Genomic DNA, 18,267 nt, shown 5'->3' on the forward strand with positions numbered 1-18,267 from the left:
TGCTCAGTCATGTCTGACTCTTTGTGACCCCATGGACTGTAGCCCTCCAGGCTCCTCTGTCCATAGAATTCTCCAGGCAAGAACACTGGAGTGGGTAGCCGTTTCCTTCTCCTGTAGATCTTCCTGACCCAGGGATGGTACCCAGGTCTCCTGCATTGTCAGGCAGATTCTTTACCGTCCGAGCCACTAGGGAAGCCCATATGTAATATATATTAGGAGCAAATCAAGCAATCTCTCCTCTTCAGATTTGCTAAGAGACCCCTTCCCTGCCAAACTATGTTCAGATATTATGCAACCATGCAGTTTACAAGACACTGGATTCCTCTCTGAGCACTAGAAGGGCAAACTGGATAAAAGTATTTCATTACCCTTTGCCTCTTTGATTCAGGAAAGGGCATCTGGGCAAGTCCAACCAATGAGACAGAGGAAAACTATTGCTGGGGCCTTTGGGGAAAAGTTTCCTTGATCTGCTAAAAGGAAATGAAATGAGGAAAGGAGACACACTTCCTTCCTGTCATTGGATGTTGTTATTTGAAGCCACTGCAGCCATCGTGGGGCCCGATACATGAGTTCTGCATATTGACACACATCTATGTTTGTTTCCATAGATTAGAAGGATAGAGGTAGCCCCAAGAAACCTTGGAGATCATCATATTCAACTGTATCAGTTGTTTTTGTTAAGCCAGATTCCATATTGTTTAGCTTCTAATATTCCCCAATGGAAATCACAGCTATTAAGCCAACCATTAGGTTTGGGAAACAATGATCAATAATGGATATGATCTGATTATTTGGTTAGGTGCCATTTTAGAGAGAGACATTTGCAATGTGACTTCTTTAATTATGCAGTAATTTCCAGACTAGTGTCCTACCAGAATTAATTCACTGGGGTTTGCAGCTTATTTCTAGACTATTTTAAAACTGAATCTAAGCTTTTTAAGAGGGGTGAATCAAATAGAGAGTTACAAAGGTGATTTAGCAATGCTTTTGGCCTTGTCATAGATATTACTATTTAGCACAAATTAAAATAACTTGAGTGTTTGTTTATATGACCATATGTTAAGTGCTTGCTTGACTCAAATAGCTCCATTCAGTTCTCACAACTCAGGTAGGTGAGTACTGTTGTTATACCTATTTTGTGGATGAGGAAACCAAGGTTAGACAAAAGTTTACTCAAGATCTCAGGCCTTATAAGTAGAAAAGCTGAGATTTCCAGTCTGACTCCAGAACTCAAGCTCCTAATTACTGCAGTTTTCTGTTAAGGGTCAATATAACTTATTTGTGTTTGAGGCATGTGGCAGATACTGTTGGGCATGTACTGAAAAATCATTCCCCCTTTCTCAAGAAATAGAACCCCAATTTTGCTCAGAGTGACTCATGATGTCACTGAACCATGGCAATTCCATTTTCTTTTCAGTGACTGGTCTGCAGTGGGCATGTGACCATTTTAAGGCTAATAAGGGAGATTCTATGGCAGGTGTGAGGGCAGTCTGGGAAAGATTTTTCTCTTCAGAAAAATGGTAGCAGCAGTGCCTTTCCTTCCCTTCCTGCTTGTACCACCTTCCCTTCTTGCTTGACCTCTGAGGATGTGATGTCTGGAGCTATGGCAGCCACATTGCAATCTAGAGGTGAGAAGCCCGGAGATAAAACCCAACATGAATGTGATGTTAGAGAGCAGGCACAAAAAGAGCTTGGGTCCTCAATGATGTGACTGTGCTGCTGAACTAAGCCCACGACTACTTTCATTTGAACCTCATGTTAAAGATGTAATAACTCCATGCTTTAAGTCACTGTTAGATACTCCATTCATTGTGGCTAAAGATATCCTGATAGATACAATCTGGGCAAGAAAAGATGTCTTCCTAGAATTGCTGCAAAAATAAATCAAGTGGAGATTATTAAGACTTCATCCAGGAATCTGTTAGTGTAGGTAGTAGTTCAGAAAAAAATACTCCAGCTATGTCTCAGATCTGTGTAAATCTGAGCAATCCACATGATTTCTCTGCTGGTTATTTTCCCTTTTTCTCTCTGGATGTGCTGCTTCCTCTTCTCTGTCTGATTGACTGATAGGGACTTTCAAAAGGCTCTCCTGCTCTCTGGCTCCTGGTTGGATCTGTCTATTGGGATGCACTAGCAGGAGGATGGAAGAGAGAGGTGAGTGAGAGAGAAATCCTCTGGCTTTGTCCTTGGGTGGTTACTTAGGCTGACTGCCTCTCTGTTTGAAGGTCACAGCCTCCTGTCAGGTTGCCCTTTCTGTGATGAGTTCTGGTCCTGTTCCTTCCCCTTGCTTTTTACAGATGGAGCAGCTTGTAGCCTCAGGGTTCCATTTTCCCTTGCGGTTTCCCACACCTTGCCCATATCTTTGTAAAGTACCATTTGTTTCCTGCAGAGGCCCTGACTGATATAATGGTGTGAACAAAATTACTGCAGCTGTTGAAGCTTGGGCCAGTCTATCTGAGAAGTGGTGAGATTGTGGAGTTATTCATAGTTTAAATAAGGGCTTTCCCCAACCATCAAAGGAAGACAGGAGACTATATAAATGTCTTACTGCAGAAGTGAAAGTATCCTAGTTCAGAGGAAACACTTTCCACCTGAGGACAAGGTGACCTGGAAGAGATGGCATTTGGGCTGAGGATGGATAGGATTGTTTTAAATAAAAAGACAGGGGAGAGTGTGAGCCAAATCAGGGAGGAGAGAAAGCTTAAGAAGAGGTGGTGAAAAATTAGTGCTGGATGGGCCTAACATGTCCTTTATTCACTGTAAGTTCTCTCTCCACCTCCTTTACAGGTGAGTGAACTTGAAACTGAGATTTGGTCAAGGTCAGATAGCAAGTAAGTAGCATGCCAGGATGCCAGCCCAGGTTTGCTAGCTGGTTCCTAATCCACATTATAGCCCATCTTCCTCCTCCACCCCCGCCCTGCCCCCGCCCCCTCCGCCTCCTCCCCCTCCCGCCCCCAGCAGGCTTGTCAGTCTCTTCTACTAGCCTGTGATCTCCTTGAGAACAGGACTTGCGTTTTCCTCACTCTTGAACCTCAGTATTCTAGCACAATGGTAAGAAGTACCTACTCCCTGCCAGGCACTATACTGATATTTTATAGGTACCTCATGTAATCTTTACAACAACTTCAGTTCAGTCGCTCAGTCGTGTCCGACAGTTTGTGACCCCATGGACTGCAGCACGCCAGGCTTCCCTGTCCATCACCAACTCCTGGAGCTTGCTCAAACTCTTGTACAACAACTTGGGAGGGTATAATTATCTCCACTTATCAGCCGAAGATGCTGTGGCTCAGAGAGGTTGTCCAATTTGAGGTCACACAGCGGTATGCAGGACTCTGTATTACCTTCCATCAACCAGACTCCGGAGTCTTTGCCTCAAAGGATAATAACTTTTGCTGAAGAAATGAACGAACGAGAAACGTTGACTCACTTTAAGTGGTCGGCTGTAACTGGCTACCCCGAGGCTCTGCCACCTCTGTCCTCGGACTCAGCACAACGCCTGCCCTCCAAAGTACCCCAGCTAGTCTCAGTGCCCCGAGAAGACAGGCGCCCAGGCTCCGCCCCTACCCCACCCAGCCCTCCAGCCATGCCTCCACCTCGGGGAGTTCGGCAGCTCTTCTATCCAAGTTTTTTCCTTGCTAGGGCCGCCGCACCGAGGGCCTCTCTCGGCCCTGCGTTCTGGAGCCAGTCCCACTCCCCTGCCCCTCCTTGCTCTCCCTGACTCTTGAAACTTTCTTCCACCCTCTTTAAACTTCAGTCATCCTAGTGCCCGCCTCCTTCACTTCCATCAGCCAATCGGTGGTTAGCATTCTCGTCGGGGATCCGCCCGCTTTCCTCCCAGGGCCAATCTTCAACGAGGGTGTCGAGTGCTTGGGCTCCTTCCCAAGCGCCTGGCCCGTGACGGCAGCGCGCCGGGCGCCGCGCGGCGGGAGGGGGCGGGGCTCTGGATGAGGGATGGGCGAGGGCGGGGGGAAGGGAAGAGGGAGGAGGAGGAGGTTGCGGCGGGTTTGAAAGCGGCAGTTTCCTGGCAGCTTGGGCAGGCGTTGGTCTCCGTGATCCAGCTCCGCAGCGGCCACGATCGATCCTGCGACGGGTCTACGCGCGCTTCTGCTCGCCCCCGACGGATTTTTCCCGGTTCCGGCTCTCCCGCTTCACCTCCCCGCCCCCCTGCTTCTGCCTTTCCCGCCGCTCCCGCGCGGAGCCTGGGGGCCAGCCGTCGGCTGTGACCCCGCCCGAAACCCCTCTGGAGCCGCCTGGGGACAATCCCCTTTTCCTTTCTTCAGCCTAACCCGGGTGGCCCTCGCGGAGCCCGGTCAGACCCGGAGATCGCCGCCGGGAGAGGTGTCCGAGGGGCGTCTTGGGGTTCGGAGCGGCCCGGCCCCCAGCGGGCTGTGGTCGGCGAGGGGGACGCCGGAGCGGCGAGGCCCCCCTCGCCGGGCTGCGCGGGCCGCCCGGGGCCCCCAGGCTGAGAGGGGGCCAGAGCGGCGCCCCCGCCGCCCGCGCGGGGTCTCCCCCATGGTGCAGCGGGGTTCGTGATGTCGAAGACGTTGAAGAAGAAGAAGCACTGGCTCAGCAAGGTGCAGGAGTGCGCGGTGTCCTGGGCCGGGGCCCCGGGCGACTTGGGCGCTGAGATCCGGGGAGGTGCGGAGCGTGGCGAGTTCCCCTACCTGGGGCGGCTCCGCGAGGACCCCGGCGGGGGCACCTGCTGCGTCGTCTCGGGCAAGGCGCCCAGCCCCGGGGATGTGCTGCTGGAGGTGAACGGGACGCCTGTCAGCGGGCTCACCAACCGGGACACCCTGGCTGTCATTCGCCACTTCCGCGAGCCCATCCGTCTCAAGACTGTGAAGCCAGGTACGCCGGCCCTGTCTTTCTGTTGCGGAGTGGGGGGAGTCCGGGGTGGGTGTCTGAGGAGCGGCAGCCCCACCCCACCGCTTATCATCCAGGGTAACCCTGAACCTCCAGGGTGTGCCGGACTCCCTGTCAACGGGGAGGGGTGGCGGTGCTGATTCCCATTTTGCGGGTAGGAAAACTGAGCTCTGGCTTGGGCGGGCTGCTCTGCTAGCTGTCACAGGATTGCCACCAGAAGCTGGGTTTCCTTAGTTCGTAGCTCCATCTCCCGCCGCAGTTTTTGACTAGAGGAAAACCCAGCGTTTTTCTGTTCTCCTTTGTGGACGAGGTTCTCAGGATTGTAGCATATTCTTTGGAACAGTCTTAATGCATTTTCTTATAGAGGAAAAGATCTTTATTGCTAAGGCACTTGGTGCCAAGGTTACCGCCTAGTGTACCTGAGAGAGCTTAGCTGCTTCAGTGTTTCTTGTACACTAGCAACACCTCGGAGCTGACAGCCTAACTCTTGTCAGCTCAGGTGGTTCAGGTGTCTGTGCACCGACGGTGTACAATATGCGATTTGTGGCAGAATGGTGTATTTTTTCAGGGAGCTGTTGAGTAGTCTGGGTTTCGAAGGAAGGTCTAGGTGCCTCCCGGAGTAAAATCTTTTGTAAATCTTTGATTTTATGGAATTTTGTTGAAGTGGTGGGTTGCAAAGGCCCCCGTTGCCCTGGTACATGTTATGCCACTAAAATCTGCTGCAAAGCTCGTTACGTTTATGGCATACTCGCCAGTTTCAAAGCATTGATCAGACTGCGTACAGCGTACAGTGAAACTGATAGGAGGTAATAGCCCTCATTGTATTTGTTGTCGATAACATCGCTGGTCATTTCAGCATTGGTGGAATGTGGTTTTGTTTCCTGAGATATTTGAAGGGGAGAGAATTCTGACTATAACGTTGCTAGAAATTAAACTATTTTTTTTTTCTGAGTGTGTTCTACTGAATATGCAGTGAATCAAATTATAATGGTCTGCTTAATAATGACTTGGGATGGAAAAAATCAGCCCATCCCTACACTGCAAAATGCTGGAAAATTCTGGAGAAAAATTTAACATGTCTCCCTCACTTTTTTTTCTCAGCAGCTCACTTTGGGAATATCTTTTTAGTATTCTTTAGGCTTAATGGAAACTGATGGTTTGCGGTGCAGTATCCATATGTGTGTGTATTGTGGATGTATACACACACACTCACATGTCTGTGCAATCTTAATTAAGATTTTCTTCATATGGCCTATTCCATTACGTTCATTTTAAACTTATGGGTTTGTGTGAGATTCTTTTTATTGTTAATTAAAAAAACTTTGGCAGACTTTAAACATCTTACAATTTTTTGACTTAAAAAAAATTCTTAATTCAAACTTCTAGAACCATTGGTGAAAGGTGGAGGAAAGGCTTTGGAGACAGTAATTCAGCCAGTCAGGCACTCTCTGTAATATGCAAGATACTACATATACAGTATTATTGATTTAAGTGCCATTTAGTTCATATCCATGAATCGGGGAATATTGAGAACATTTGCATCATTACTTTGTGTTTTGTTTTGATTAATTAGGGGTATATATAAAAGCATTACTTATTTTCTGAAATAGTTTAAAAAATGATTGAAGAGGAAGTTGTTATAATCTCAAGTTATTGTGATTCTTTTAGAAGACTGGGAAATTGTGTCTTCCATTGATATTAGTCTAGTCTAGTACATGTTATTCATTTCTCAGCCTTTATATAAAATTTATGAAAATAATTCAAAAGTTTAGAGTGTATTCAGTGATGTTAATTAACTTAAAAAAAAATCACATACCCCAGAATGTAGTTGACATTTTTGTAGTAATAAAAATTTTCCCTCTTGCATACTGTCTTGTCTTAAATGTTTAGCCAAAGTAAAGTATACTGGGTATAACACATTTTGTTATCACTAATGATAAAGTTCCGAACACTATACTTATTTTTTAAAGATACACTCTGCTTCATTAATTTCTAAAGGATACCACTATATGTCATCCGAGATTAATATTCTTCTTTCTAAGCAAGTTGTTGATTCTTTTAAAAAAGAGTGGGTTTTTAAAATATCCTTAATAGCCTTTGTTGTGTTTAGTTGCTAAGTCACGTCCGACTCTTCGCAACCCCGTGGGTTCTAGCCCATCAGGCTCCTCTGTCCATGGGATTCTCCAGGCAAGAATACTAAGTTGGTTGACAGTTCCTCCTCCAGGGGATCTTCCTAACCCAGGATCGAACCCGAGTCTCCTGTGTCTCCAGCATTGGCAGATGGATTCTTTTACCACTGAGCCATCTGGGAAGCCCTAGCCTTATGTTAGGCATTGTATTAAATTGCTTTCTTAAATGGCTTTACATAAACAACATTTACTATAAAATAGCAAGCTTTTTGTAGTTTAAGCACATGACTTTAAATGTTAGATAGAAACTAAGAACTTGAAGAGGTTATTTGTAAAACTTTGAGTGTGATTAAAGCAGCATATATATTATCTCCAGAGGAGACAAAGATCCTATCCCGTTAGGATTGAACTTGAAGTATGGAAATACAGAGTAAGGGAATTTTTAAAAAATTTGGTATTCACATTGGTGTCTTTCCCCCCTCCTTTTTATCTAAACTTTGTGAGAAATGTATTTTTCAATGTAATAAGGTATTTTGAAGTATATCTTGTCTCTTCGCTTGATTTAACTTTATTAAATCTTATTACATTATTTATTATTAATCTTATTTGTTAACCTTATGAAACTGTGTTTCTAACATGCCATTTAGAAACTAGCACAGTGCAAGAGTGGATTCAGCCATTTCTGTAAGATGTATTATTAGTAGGGAGTGACATCATATTGTCTTCTGACAAAGTCCATGGTGGGAGAATGAGCCGGACTGTAGGCTATGACTGACCCAGTGCTGTTTCTTTCTTGATTTCTCCTTTCATCTAGTAGGTGTTAAAGGGAGCTCAGCCAAAGCCAGAACCATCACCCAGATGACTTAACAGTGGTTTTATGGCACTGTCTGTCTTTAGCTTTGTCTTGGGTTTTATAATCTTAATTATAAATATTCTGTTCTAATCTTTAATGGAGATTTGAAAGTAATTCTTTTAAAATATGGCTCCTAATCTGAGAGTTTTTTAAGAGAAATAGGAAATTTGTTACTGAATTCTTACTATTGATGTGGTATTTAGCATTCAGGACTCTCCTGCTCCACCTGATTCTTGGCCCAAATTGACACCTGTTTCTTAACTATGACCTTGTCATTTATTTTTCTGCAAAGAGATAACTTTTCATTTGAATTTGAACTTTGTATTTTCCTGGTAGTAAAGGAAGTTGAACTTTGAACCTCCAGTGGAATTGTTTCATGGTATTGTCCTGTGACCAGGATTCGTTTCTTTGATTTTACTTCAGAGTATATTTTTAAACAACTTCTATTCTGATTAATGATAGAAGTAGTTAATTTTATTCTAAGAAATTTCCATTTCCTAGTCTCTTATTGTGCAGAGTTTTATGGAAAGTCTGCTTCATATACCTTAGACACATATCCCAGCGATTGTGAATTATGCGGACTTTATTCCAGACAGTATATATTGACAGATGCAATAAATACATGAAGTCCTTGTCTACTGCGTCACCATGCACACAGGGCATGACAGCTGCCTTGTCAGTTACTATATCTGGAAATGAAAATCATGAGGAACAGTGTTTTGGTTTGTTTGAAGAAAAGGTAATTTGAAACAGATCTTATTTAATGCTAATCAAATGTAGGTAAAAGTCTTTACCACTGACTCTTTGAGACATCCAGTTTATAAGAGAATTTGTTAAAATGAGCACATTCCTAGAAATACTTCTCTCATTGGGGAAGAAACATTACTAAATGCTTTTAAGTAAGGATGTTTATGTTATGCCAGTAGTGAATAACTCTGCCCCTTTAGTCTCTTTACTTTTGAATCTTTGTTAGTCTTTTTGGCTTAGTGGGTAATTTGGGACTTACTGTGAATTTTGTTTAGGTGGTTGTAACATTTAAAGAAGGGAAATGTGAGAGAAACTGCTAGCCTCCCAAGTTTGCAAAACAAAAAAAATTTCTTGTTACTTTTTCTAAAATAATAGAAACAAGAGACTGGGCTAGGCAGCCCCTTTGTTAGGGAAAATAGCATCAAATTTTGATTAACTTTAAATTTGAAACTTTTCTGCTTTTTGAAAGCTTGGTAACAATTTTTTGGGTCTCAAGTTGGTTTTAATAATGCAAGATTTGGGTTCTGAACTCTATTCATTGGTACCTTCAATTCATATTGGGCTTATGCAGTGATAGAACAAACTCTTTAACATTTGGCTTTCACTTTTCACATGGTTTTTACTTTATGCAGTTTAGGGCTAAAACTGATTTTTATGCAGTGAAATTGTGTTTTATGCAACGTAATTCTGTGTTTTTCTTGTGAGATCATGGGATTCTCTTCATAAAACCTCTTGTAAGAGACAGATTTCAGTGATTTTTTTTTCTTCCTCCTCCTGGTCTCTAATTTATAAATATATGTACACACACACACATACATATGGTGTGTAGATATATATGGTAAAACAAATCTCCATTCGTTCAAATATCTGACTTAAGAAGTCAGTGCATAATCTTCTTGGGTGAATAGTTTCATATAATGTCTTTACTATATAACCCTGAAAGTGAAAGTGAAGTCGCTCAGTCATGTCCAACTCTGCGATCCCATGGACTGTAGTCTACTAGGCTTCTCTGTCCATGGGATTTTCCAGGCAAGAGTACTGGAGTGGGTTGCCATTTCCTTCTCCAGTGGATCTTCCTGACCCAGGGATCGAACCCAGGTCTCCTGCATTGCAGGCAGATGCTTTACCCTCCGAGCCACCAGGGAATATTACATATAACCCTGAAGTGCTCTGTAAATTTTGTGGGCACTTAGTGTTTGGGGAGTGTATTATAGGAGAATTTAATTTTTATGAAGCACTTCAGTGTTACCTGCCAATTTAAAACTTTGCCAGTTTCAAACTCTACCAATTTCTAAGTCAGTTTCTAGTTGGTTGTGATTTGACAGAGGACAGCTGTTTGGGTATTAAATACTAGAGCTATATCTACTTTAATTAATTATTTTTGTTTCTCTTCTAAAATTTTTAGAAATAATCTTCTTGCAATACTACGTTTCGGTAGAGAGAATGAATGCCCTTAATCTAAAACTGTTCCCAAGGGTAAGATTTTCAGTAGCTCAGAGAGTGGTATTGTGAGAGACTTGGTTGTACGAAAGAGAGGCAAGTTGATTGCTCTTCTTCTCCTTGAACAAATATTATTCAGAATGCTTTCTCCCAAAGTGCTTATTTTTCTTTATAAAGAGAAAAAGGAAGAGTTCTATTACTGGCACACATTCAGTGCTCCTCAAGCATTTAGTGGTGATCCTACCGTGTGAGCTAGCACTGGTGATAGAAAAACATAAAAATGTAAAAATGAGTCAAAAATGGTCTGTGTCTTTAGGAAGCTCTCAAGTTATTGGCAGCGTCCTGATTCATTGGTATGAATGGGTATGAATATACAGATATTCACCCATATCTGTAGTAAGGATTTTACCTTTTCCACTTTTCTCCCAGTACTTAAACAAAACCCTTTAGGTAAGTTTTAGTATGAATTTTGGTGGAAACTGGGGTTATTAATTGCCTATCCAGCATGCTGTTCTAAAAAGTGGTGTGGAGATGCATCTTAGAGGGTTTAAGTCATGACAAAAAGAGGGAAGTCAAATATAAACAAAGTTATCTTTTGCAAAGTCCTCAAATGTAAATTACCCTTAAAAGACATTGCATTTATATTCTGTTTATAATGCATTTTATACTACAGTTTGTAGTTTATATTAGTGTATTTTATACCTTATGTGTGTATTATACCCGTTTTTAGGAGGAGTCTTACATGCCACTTTTCCAGCCCGGCTAGAATCAGTTCCTTTATTTTGGTTGAATAACAGATGAGGTAGTTTGGTTGTATTAAAGAAGTGTGTTTTACAAAAAAATACCTAGCTTTTAATTCAGAAAAATCCTTACCTGGGTGTGCATAGTGAATTATAAAAGTTAAATGTATATATATGACGTGAAAGGATGGTTTCATTCTTTTTTAATGTCTTATTAGAATCCTTACCACCAGCTCTTACTTTATGACTTGGATGGTTGGGGAGGGAGTTAGGAAGAATTTTGAACTCAGCCTGGCTTTGAAAGATGGATATGGTTTGGTTGAGTGGAATTGAGATGTTCTCAGTAGTAGGTAAGAAGCAGAAGAGGAGCAAAACACAGGACAACAGTGTTCAATACCGAAAGGTCTATGGTATAGTCCACATCAGTAGTTTTTGTGTGTGTTGTGTTTAGTTTTTTAAGGAACCTTCATACTGTTCCCCATAGTGGCTATATCAATTTACATTCTCACCAAAGTGCAAGACGCCCACTCCCAGTTTCAGACATCCTGGCATGGCCAGGGGAGCACGGACTACATTTCAAGGACCATAATTTGACTTGTGACATCTCTAAATAATAGAGAAAGGAGAGACTATGCTCATAAGTTGTGCATTGTTTTATTAACATGGGTTTCCCAGGTGGGCTCAGACGGTAAAGAATCTGCCTGAAGTATGGGAGACCCGGGTTTGATCCCTGGGCTGGGAAGATCCCCTGGAGAAGGAAATGGCTATGCACCCCAGTATTCTTGCCTGGAGAATCCCATGAACAGAGGAGCCTGGCGGGCTACGGTCCATAGCGTTGCAAAGAGTTGGACACAACTGAACGACTAACACACACACATACTGGACATATCGTTTGAGAGACTCAGTAAGAATTATGGAGAGTTAACTTTTCTGCCATGAAATTAAAAGACGCTTACTCCTTGGAAGGAAAGTTATGACCAATATAGCATATTGAAAAGCAGAGACATTACTTTGCCAACAAAGTAATTGTCTAGTCAAGGCTATGGTTTTTCCAGTGGTCATGTATGGATGTGAGAGTTGGACTATGAAGAAAGCTGAGCACCGAAGAATTGATGCTTTTGAACTGTGGTGTTGGAGAAGAACTCTTGAGAGTCACTTGGACTGCAAGGAGATCCAACCAGTCCATCCTAAAGGAGATCAGTCCTGGGTGTTCATTGGAGGGACTGATGTTTGAAGCTGAACCTCCAATACTTTGGCCACCTGATGAGAAGAGTTGACTCCTTGGAAAAGACTCTGATGCTGGGAGGGATTGGGGGCAGGAGGAGAAGGGGACGACAGAGGATGAGATGGCTGGATGGCATCACCGACTCGATGGATGTGAGTCTGAGTGAACTCTGGGAGTTGGTGATGGACAGGGAGGCCTCGCGTGCTGCAGTTCATGGGGTCGCAAAGAGACGGACACGACTGAGTGACTGAACTGAACTGAAACTTTTCTGTTATAATTTATTTGGGCTTTAGGTTTTTAATATTATGGAATGGGAAATGGAAAGATTTTGCTTCAGAGTTAATAATTAGGATCCATTCTATTTAGAGTCTTCTCTTCTTGTCTTGGGTATGAAGTATGAACAGTAACTGATCTACTTAATTAAAAATTTCTGGCATCTTAGGCCCTTTGCTCTATTTATTTTTTTGCAGAGAATTTTAAACACATAATTATTTTCCTTGCTTCAGGGAAGTTTGTGAGAGGTTACCCTGTATCTTATTCTGATTGGAAATTACGTGTGACTGTGAAAAATGGGATTTTACTATACTTGATGACATTTAACAAGTAGTTTTATGAAACAAAAATACTCTAAAAGGGAGGAAAAAATAAGCATTTATTAATAAATGCTCTATCTCTGAACTTAAATAGAACTACGTTAAACTGTCTTAGAGGAAAAAAACAAAGAAAATAATTTCTAAAAAATCCACTATAATACTGAGAGGTTATGGAGAAAAGGGAATCCTCTTACACTTTGGTGAGAATGTAAATTGATCTAGCCACTATGGGGAACAGTATGGAGGCTCCTTAAAAAACTAAAAATAGAACTGCCATATGATCCAGCAATCCCACTCCTGGGCATATACCCAGAGAAAAAAGATACCTGCACCCCAGTGTCCATTGCAGCACTGTTCACAGCAGCCAGGACATGGAAGCAGCCCAAATGTCCATCAGCAGAGGAATGGATAGAGAAGACGTGGTGCATATGTACAGTGGAATATTGCTTAGCCATAAAAGGGAAAGAAATTATGCCCTTTGCAGAGACATGGATGGGCCTGGAGACTATCGTACAGAGTGAAGTAAATCAGAAAGAGAAAAGCAAATATTGTATATTAATACATATATGTGGAATCTAGAAAAATGGTATAGATGATCTTATTTGCAAAGCAGAAAGAGGCGCAGACATAGAGAACAAATTTACGGATATCATGGAGGGAAGGGAGGTGGTGGGATGGACTGGGAGACTGAAATTGATACATATACACTATTGATAATGTGTATAAAAAGACAACTAAGGAGCACCTCCTGTATAGCACAGGAAACTCTACTCAGTGCACTTTGGTGACCCAAATGGGAAGGAAATCCAAAAAAGAGGGGCCATATATGTATACATCTTGCTGACTCACTTTGCTGTGGAAATAGCAAAAACTAACACACATTGTAAAATAACTATATTCTGATTAAAAAAAAATCCACTGTAATGGAGTAGTCCTCACATTGCTCTTTGGATATGGCTATCAGTTTGCAACAGATATCTTGTGGTATGTAGCTTAGATTTCTACAGAAAAGGGAAAAAGAAATTCGAATTTACATCAGTTTCTGTATTGGTAAGGATTTTGTACTGAGAATCTTGACTGAGATTAATTTAGGCTAAGAAGAAATGTCTTGGCTTATGTGCATGAAAACCCAGGCACTGGACAGTAAGAGTTCAACTCACGTTCTCAAGGACTGTTACTTGACTCAGGTTGGACTCTTTCTGAGCTTGGCTCTGGGTAGGAGGAAAGGTGGCTCTCACTCGACTCCCCAAGTCAAACAGAGTCCTTAACGCTTGTCATCTTTTTTTTGTCTGGGCTCCAGTAATAAATCAGATCTCATGCTCAGACTTTGATTGGCTTTGTGCCCATCACAGACCACTTGTGGGGACAGGGCCGTGGGGTAACATGATTGGTCAGGCCTGAGTGACATGGTCACTTTTGCAGTTGGGTATAGAAAGCACAGTGTGATTAATAACTAGACCGAACCCCAAGAGATAAGGGAGGGGTCGTTCCTCAAAAAGATGGATGCTCTGGGGACAGCACTGCAGGAAATGGCCTCTTTTAAAACATTCAATTTCTATTTTGAAGCCAAGAGCAGTACACAGTTGTCATAAAACTCTCATTTTTAAAGGCCAGATATTGGCTGTAGACCATAACTGAGGCATTGATTTTACTCAGATATTTTCCTTAAATATATCAATTTTGATGCTTTATGTAAATGCTGGCTCTTTTAAAAATTACAATGCTGATACCTTAAACATGCACAATTTAAAAGTGCTGCTTGGGTTTTTCTTACACTTTCTTTGAATTTTTTTTATACCAGATAAAATTTTCTAAATCAGTGCTGCTTGTTGTTAGGTAGCTAGAATACTTCGGAGGATCATTTCATTATGTTTGACATTGGGAAAATGATTATTAGTCCAGTTAATGCAGTTTTTAAAGCTTAATGTTGTACAATTTTGAAAATGAAATTCTAAACCAATTGCTTTCTAAGATGTTTCGCTTTTAAAATAATGATCTTTTTAAGCATAAATTTAGATAACTATTATGGTGTTATTTCCAAGGGCTCCCTAATAATACTTTGTAATCACGATCTCATAGAAGTCATACATAAAGAAGCTACTTCACTGACTCTTAAGTTTGAAACACTACTTAAAAAGTGAAATGTGAATCTGTTTAATCACCAGAAGGGTTACCAGCATTATGCTGGATCAAGTCTGACAATCTTTGTTTTTTCCTGCCTTTACAGTAGCACTTAGAGGTGGAGGGTTGAAAGAGAGAGGCAGGTACTCTGAATATCTTTTCACACTATTTTTATATTCTAATTACTGTATTAATGTCTTCTATGTTGCCGTAAAAAATCATCCTTCACTTTATGTATGACACACACAGTAGGAGTTTGCAGTTTTGCCAAGCGTTTGGTAGCTGAACCTTTAGGGAATGTTAAGTGTTAGGAGGTTATTGGTAAATATATTCACTGTGCACAGAAACAAACATTCATGGAATTGGGTGTGATTTGTCAATAAGAATCATCGCAGGGGCTTTGAGTTTTAGATTAGCTTATGTCCCTCTTGGAGTATCTTTAGACTATACTTGGAAAATTACTGCTCCTACTCCAGAAGCCTGTCACAATCAGAGTTCTCCAATATTAGTTCCATATATTGATTGATTAAGTCATGAAATCTGTTAAAATAATGTAACCTTCCTCACAAAGCTATCTCTTAACCCACTTCTGTAGCTTTTGGCAAAACACTCTGTAAAGTATTACTAATTTTAGCAGTGAATGCTATTCACTAATGTCAGTATTTAAGTTAGAATGTACATGCTAATGAAAGATTCGGTTCCCTTTAAACAGAGTTAGACTTGCTAACTAAGAACTTGCCTGGTGGTCCACTGGCCAAGAATCCCCACTTTCACTGCGGGGGTGTGGGTTCGATCCCAGTTGCCACATGTTGTGGTGCAGCCAGCTAGAGTTACCTCCGTGTAATGTTGATGAGTGAAGTGACCCCTCAACTTCCCTTTGGTGGCGACTCAAGGTTGTCTCAGTTGGCAACCTGGCTCTTACTAGGAATATTCTAACCTGGGGACTTGTTATGATAACACTAACTGCCATTTACTGAGTAACTGTCCAATGTCAGGACATTATCTCATTTGGTTTATAAGAATGTGTATGTTGGCAGACGTATATTCCTGTAAAAAGCTCACATATTGTTATTCTCCATGAGCTGGGGGCTGTCTTCTCCCTTTTACACGCGAGGATACCGAGGTTTGGAAAGATTAGCATGCAGAAGGTCACCCAGACTCAAAGGAGGACTATGAACTGACACAGTTTTGATTCCTTCTTTGCATTCCAGATAGAATAGTATTTCATTATATCTGAAAAAATCTCTCTTCCCCTTTCTCTCTTAGAAGGAAAAACCCCACAATTCTGAATTGTTTGAGTGGGTGTTAAACGTGGTAAAACTCTGGCCAAGTCCTTAAAATAAAAGCTTCATTGCTTGGTTCTGTTTCTAAACAAAGTTGTGGCAGTGCAGATTAATCTTTACAGTTCAAGTTGTTCCCAAGAATTCCTAATCAAACAGAAGGTCAGCCTTAATTCTGGCTACCTTTGTCAGAGAATATTTTCAGCAGGTGTAAGTAAAAGCCCAGATGTTTTAGGATAAAATATACTTGTGAAAATCGTATACTTGATATTGGAAATGTTATCTCGTTCTCGTGTTTCCTGTTCACTCACTCTGAAATTCGCTCTCTGGGAAGGTGTGTGTTAGCACCCTTATCTGGAGACAGGTAGCCTAGGAAATGGTATGAGGAATGCAAGAGTGCATTTTGGAATTAGGAATTTTTAGTAAATATGCAGACTCTTAGCCAAGCTAGACAGAATTACTCATGGTATTGAAGTCAGTCTCTCTTCTTCCAGCCTTCAAGTACCGCACAGTAAGGTGGTTCCTTTGAAGAGGCAGTTAAAGCTGGCTGTGGAGTACAGGCACCTTTTATTCTTCAAGTGTTTGTTCTGTTGTTTTCTATTTGGGCTCAAAATCACTCAACTGAAAGGAACCAGAGCGATCCAACCTATACCCTTTGATGACAAATAAGTTGAGGCTTAGAAATGGCAGATGACTGTGCTGAGCAGGAAGCTGGCAGAGTGCATACTCGAACTCAGGTTCCTCTTGTTTTGGATTCTGGCAGAAGAATTTCTGTAAGAAACTTGTGAAAAAAGAATTAGCCTTGTTGACATATTCTGTCTCTATGAAACCTGCATTCTTTTGGAATTAAGCATAGCATGCTGACTCAAGTTTGTTAGGCCATCAGCACGCATGAGTGTTGTGAGAGGCCGCAGTAATCTGAAAGCTGGAGCATAATAAAGAATTGCAGTCATTATATGCTTCAGGTCTTTAGGGCAATTTTAGCCTTCCATAATGCTGTGGTTGGAGAAGGAAATGGCAGCCCACTCCAGTATTCTTGCCTGGAGAATCCCATGGACAGAGGAACCTGAGTCCATGAGGTCGCAAGAGTCCAACATGACTTGGTGACTAACAGGTTTAGTTGCTAAGTTGTGTCCAACTCTTGCAACCTCATGGACCATAGCCTCCCAGGCTCCTCTGTCCTTGGGCTTCTCCAGGCAAGAATACTGGAGTGGGTAGCCACTCCCTTCTTCAGGGGATCTTCCTGACTCAGGAATTGAACCCCGGTTGCCTGCATTGCAGGCAGATTCTTTACCAACTGAGCTACGAGGGAAGCCCACAGCTTGTGGTTAAGATTTAAATAGTCAGAAAATTCTTAGCTGGTGTAACCACTGAATACTTAAGTATTTTTTTGCCCTTAGTTGTTTTAGTTTTGAAAAATTTCTTTTTCTTACCAAAAAGATTCCTCACAGTGCTTTCGGGTCCTTCTGAATGGGAGCTGCTTTGTGGTAGACTGCTGTTGCTGGCCTCTCCTTGCCCCTTCCTGGAGGGGTGATGAATTCCTCTGGTTTAGAGCCAGCTATACTTTGATTTCTTGTTTTCCCCTTGACTAACTAGGGGGAGCAGTGGGGGAAGATGAGTTTGGGGGCCAGAGACTACTCAGGTGTGTGGTGGATGAACCAGTGGGGCACTTTGGATTCAGGGTCCTTGAGCTTGTCTGGTTGTAATGAGAGTTGACATGACTGCCACGGCTGAGGGACTTTGTGCTCCTGCTGGGTTCAGGGCAAACAGATATCTCAGGCCATGGAGAGCTGGCCACGGCAGAGGCGAAGGTATCATCCATATTAGGCAGCACTGAAGAAAGGGGCTTGAGGTGGCTATTCTGGGGAGACTGATGGGAATGGTGTCATCGCCCTTGAGCCCTTTGTGTGAGTGCAGACACGAGCAAAACCTTTCTGTATGAAGTCATTCCCCATGTACTCCTTTGCAGTATTAGCCAGAGTTCAGTGCAGGAAACGGAGGGGATATAATACAAGGAATTCATTGCTTGGGGAATCTTTGGAAGAGCTAGAGGGCCGGGCTCCAGGCCAGGCCTCTGAGAATGTGACTTCCAGGACACCTTGGAACAGGACGCCACGGGCGCTGCCACCTCTGCCAGTGTCAGGAAAGTGGCAATCAGGAGGCTGCCCACTGAAATCACAGCAAGAAAATACTGCTGTCGCTGTGATCAGGGGGAATCACAGCGGCCACGGCTGTTGCCATCATAACTGCTTGAAGTTTGAAATTTAGTGTCTGAC

General features: G+C 42.4%; 1 protein-coding gene and 1 long non-coding RNA gene across 8 annotated transcripts in view; one reads left to right on the forward strand and one right to left on the reverse strand.

Annotated features, from left to right (window-relative positions):
* Positions 1-3,716, reverse strand: part of LOC105609244 (uncharacterized) — a 66,999-nt gene extending 63,283 nt beyond the window's left edge. For 3 of the 5 annotated variants that reach the window (XR_009599961.1, XR_009599964.1, XR_006060449.2), the window contains exon 1: positions 3,103-3,716. This is a non-coding gene — a long non-coding RNA (uncharacterized LOC105609244). The remainder of the gene's footprint in view (positions 1-3,102) is intronic. The other 2 variants (XR_009599963.1, XR_009599962.1) reach the window with 1 other exon arrangement.
* A 296-nt stretch (positions 3,717-4,012) lies between these two features.
* The window catches only part of MAGI3 (membrane associated guanylate kinase, WW and PDZ domain containing 3), a 241,312-nt gene continuing 227,057 nt past the window's right edge, over positions 4,013-18,267 (forward strand). For all 3 annotated transcript variants that reach the window (XM_060412922.1, XM_004002337.6, XM_012178938.4), the window contains exon 1: positions 4,013-4,848. In XM_060412922.1, coding sequence (XP_060268905.1) covers positions 4,533-4,848 — 316 coding nt within the window. In that variant the 5' untranslated portion in view covers positions 4,013-4,532. The remainder of the gene's footprint in view (positions 4,849-18,267) is intronic.

The sequence above is a fragment of the Ovis aries genome, chromosome 1, assembly GCF_016772045.2.
Source record: "Ovis aries strain OAR_USU_Benz2616 breed Rambouillet chromosome 1, ARS-UI_Ramb_v3.0, whole genome shotgun sequence".
Classification (NCBI taxonomy): Eukaryota; Metazoa; Chordata; class Mammalia; order Artiodactyla; family Bovidae; genus Ovis; species Ovis aries.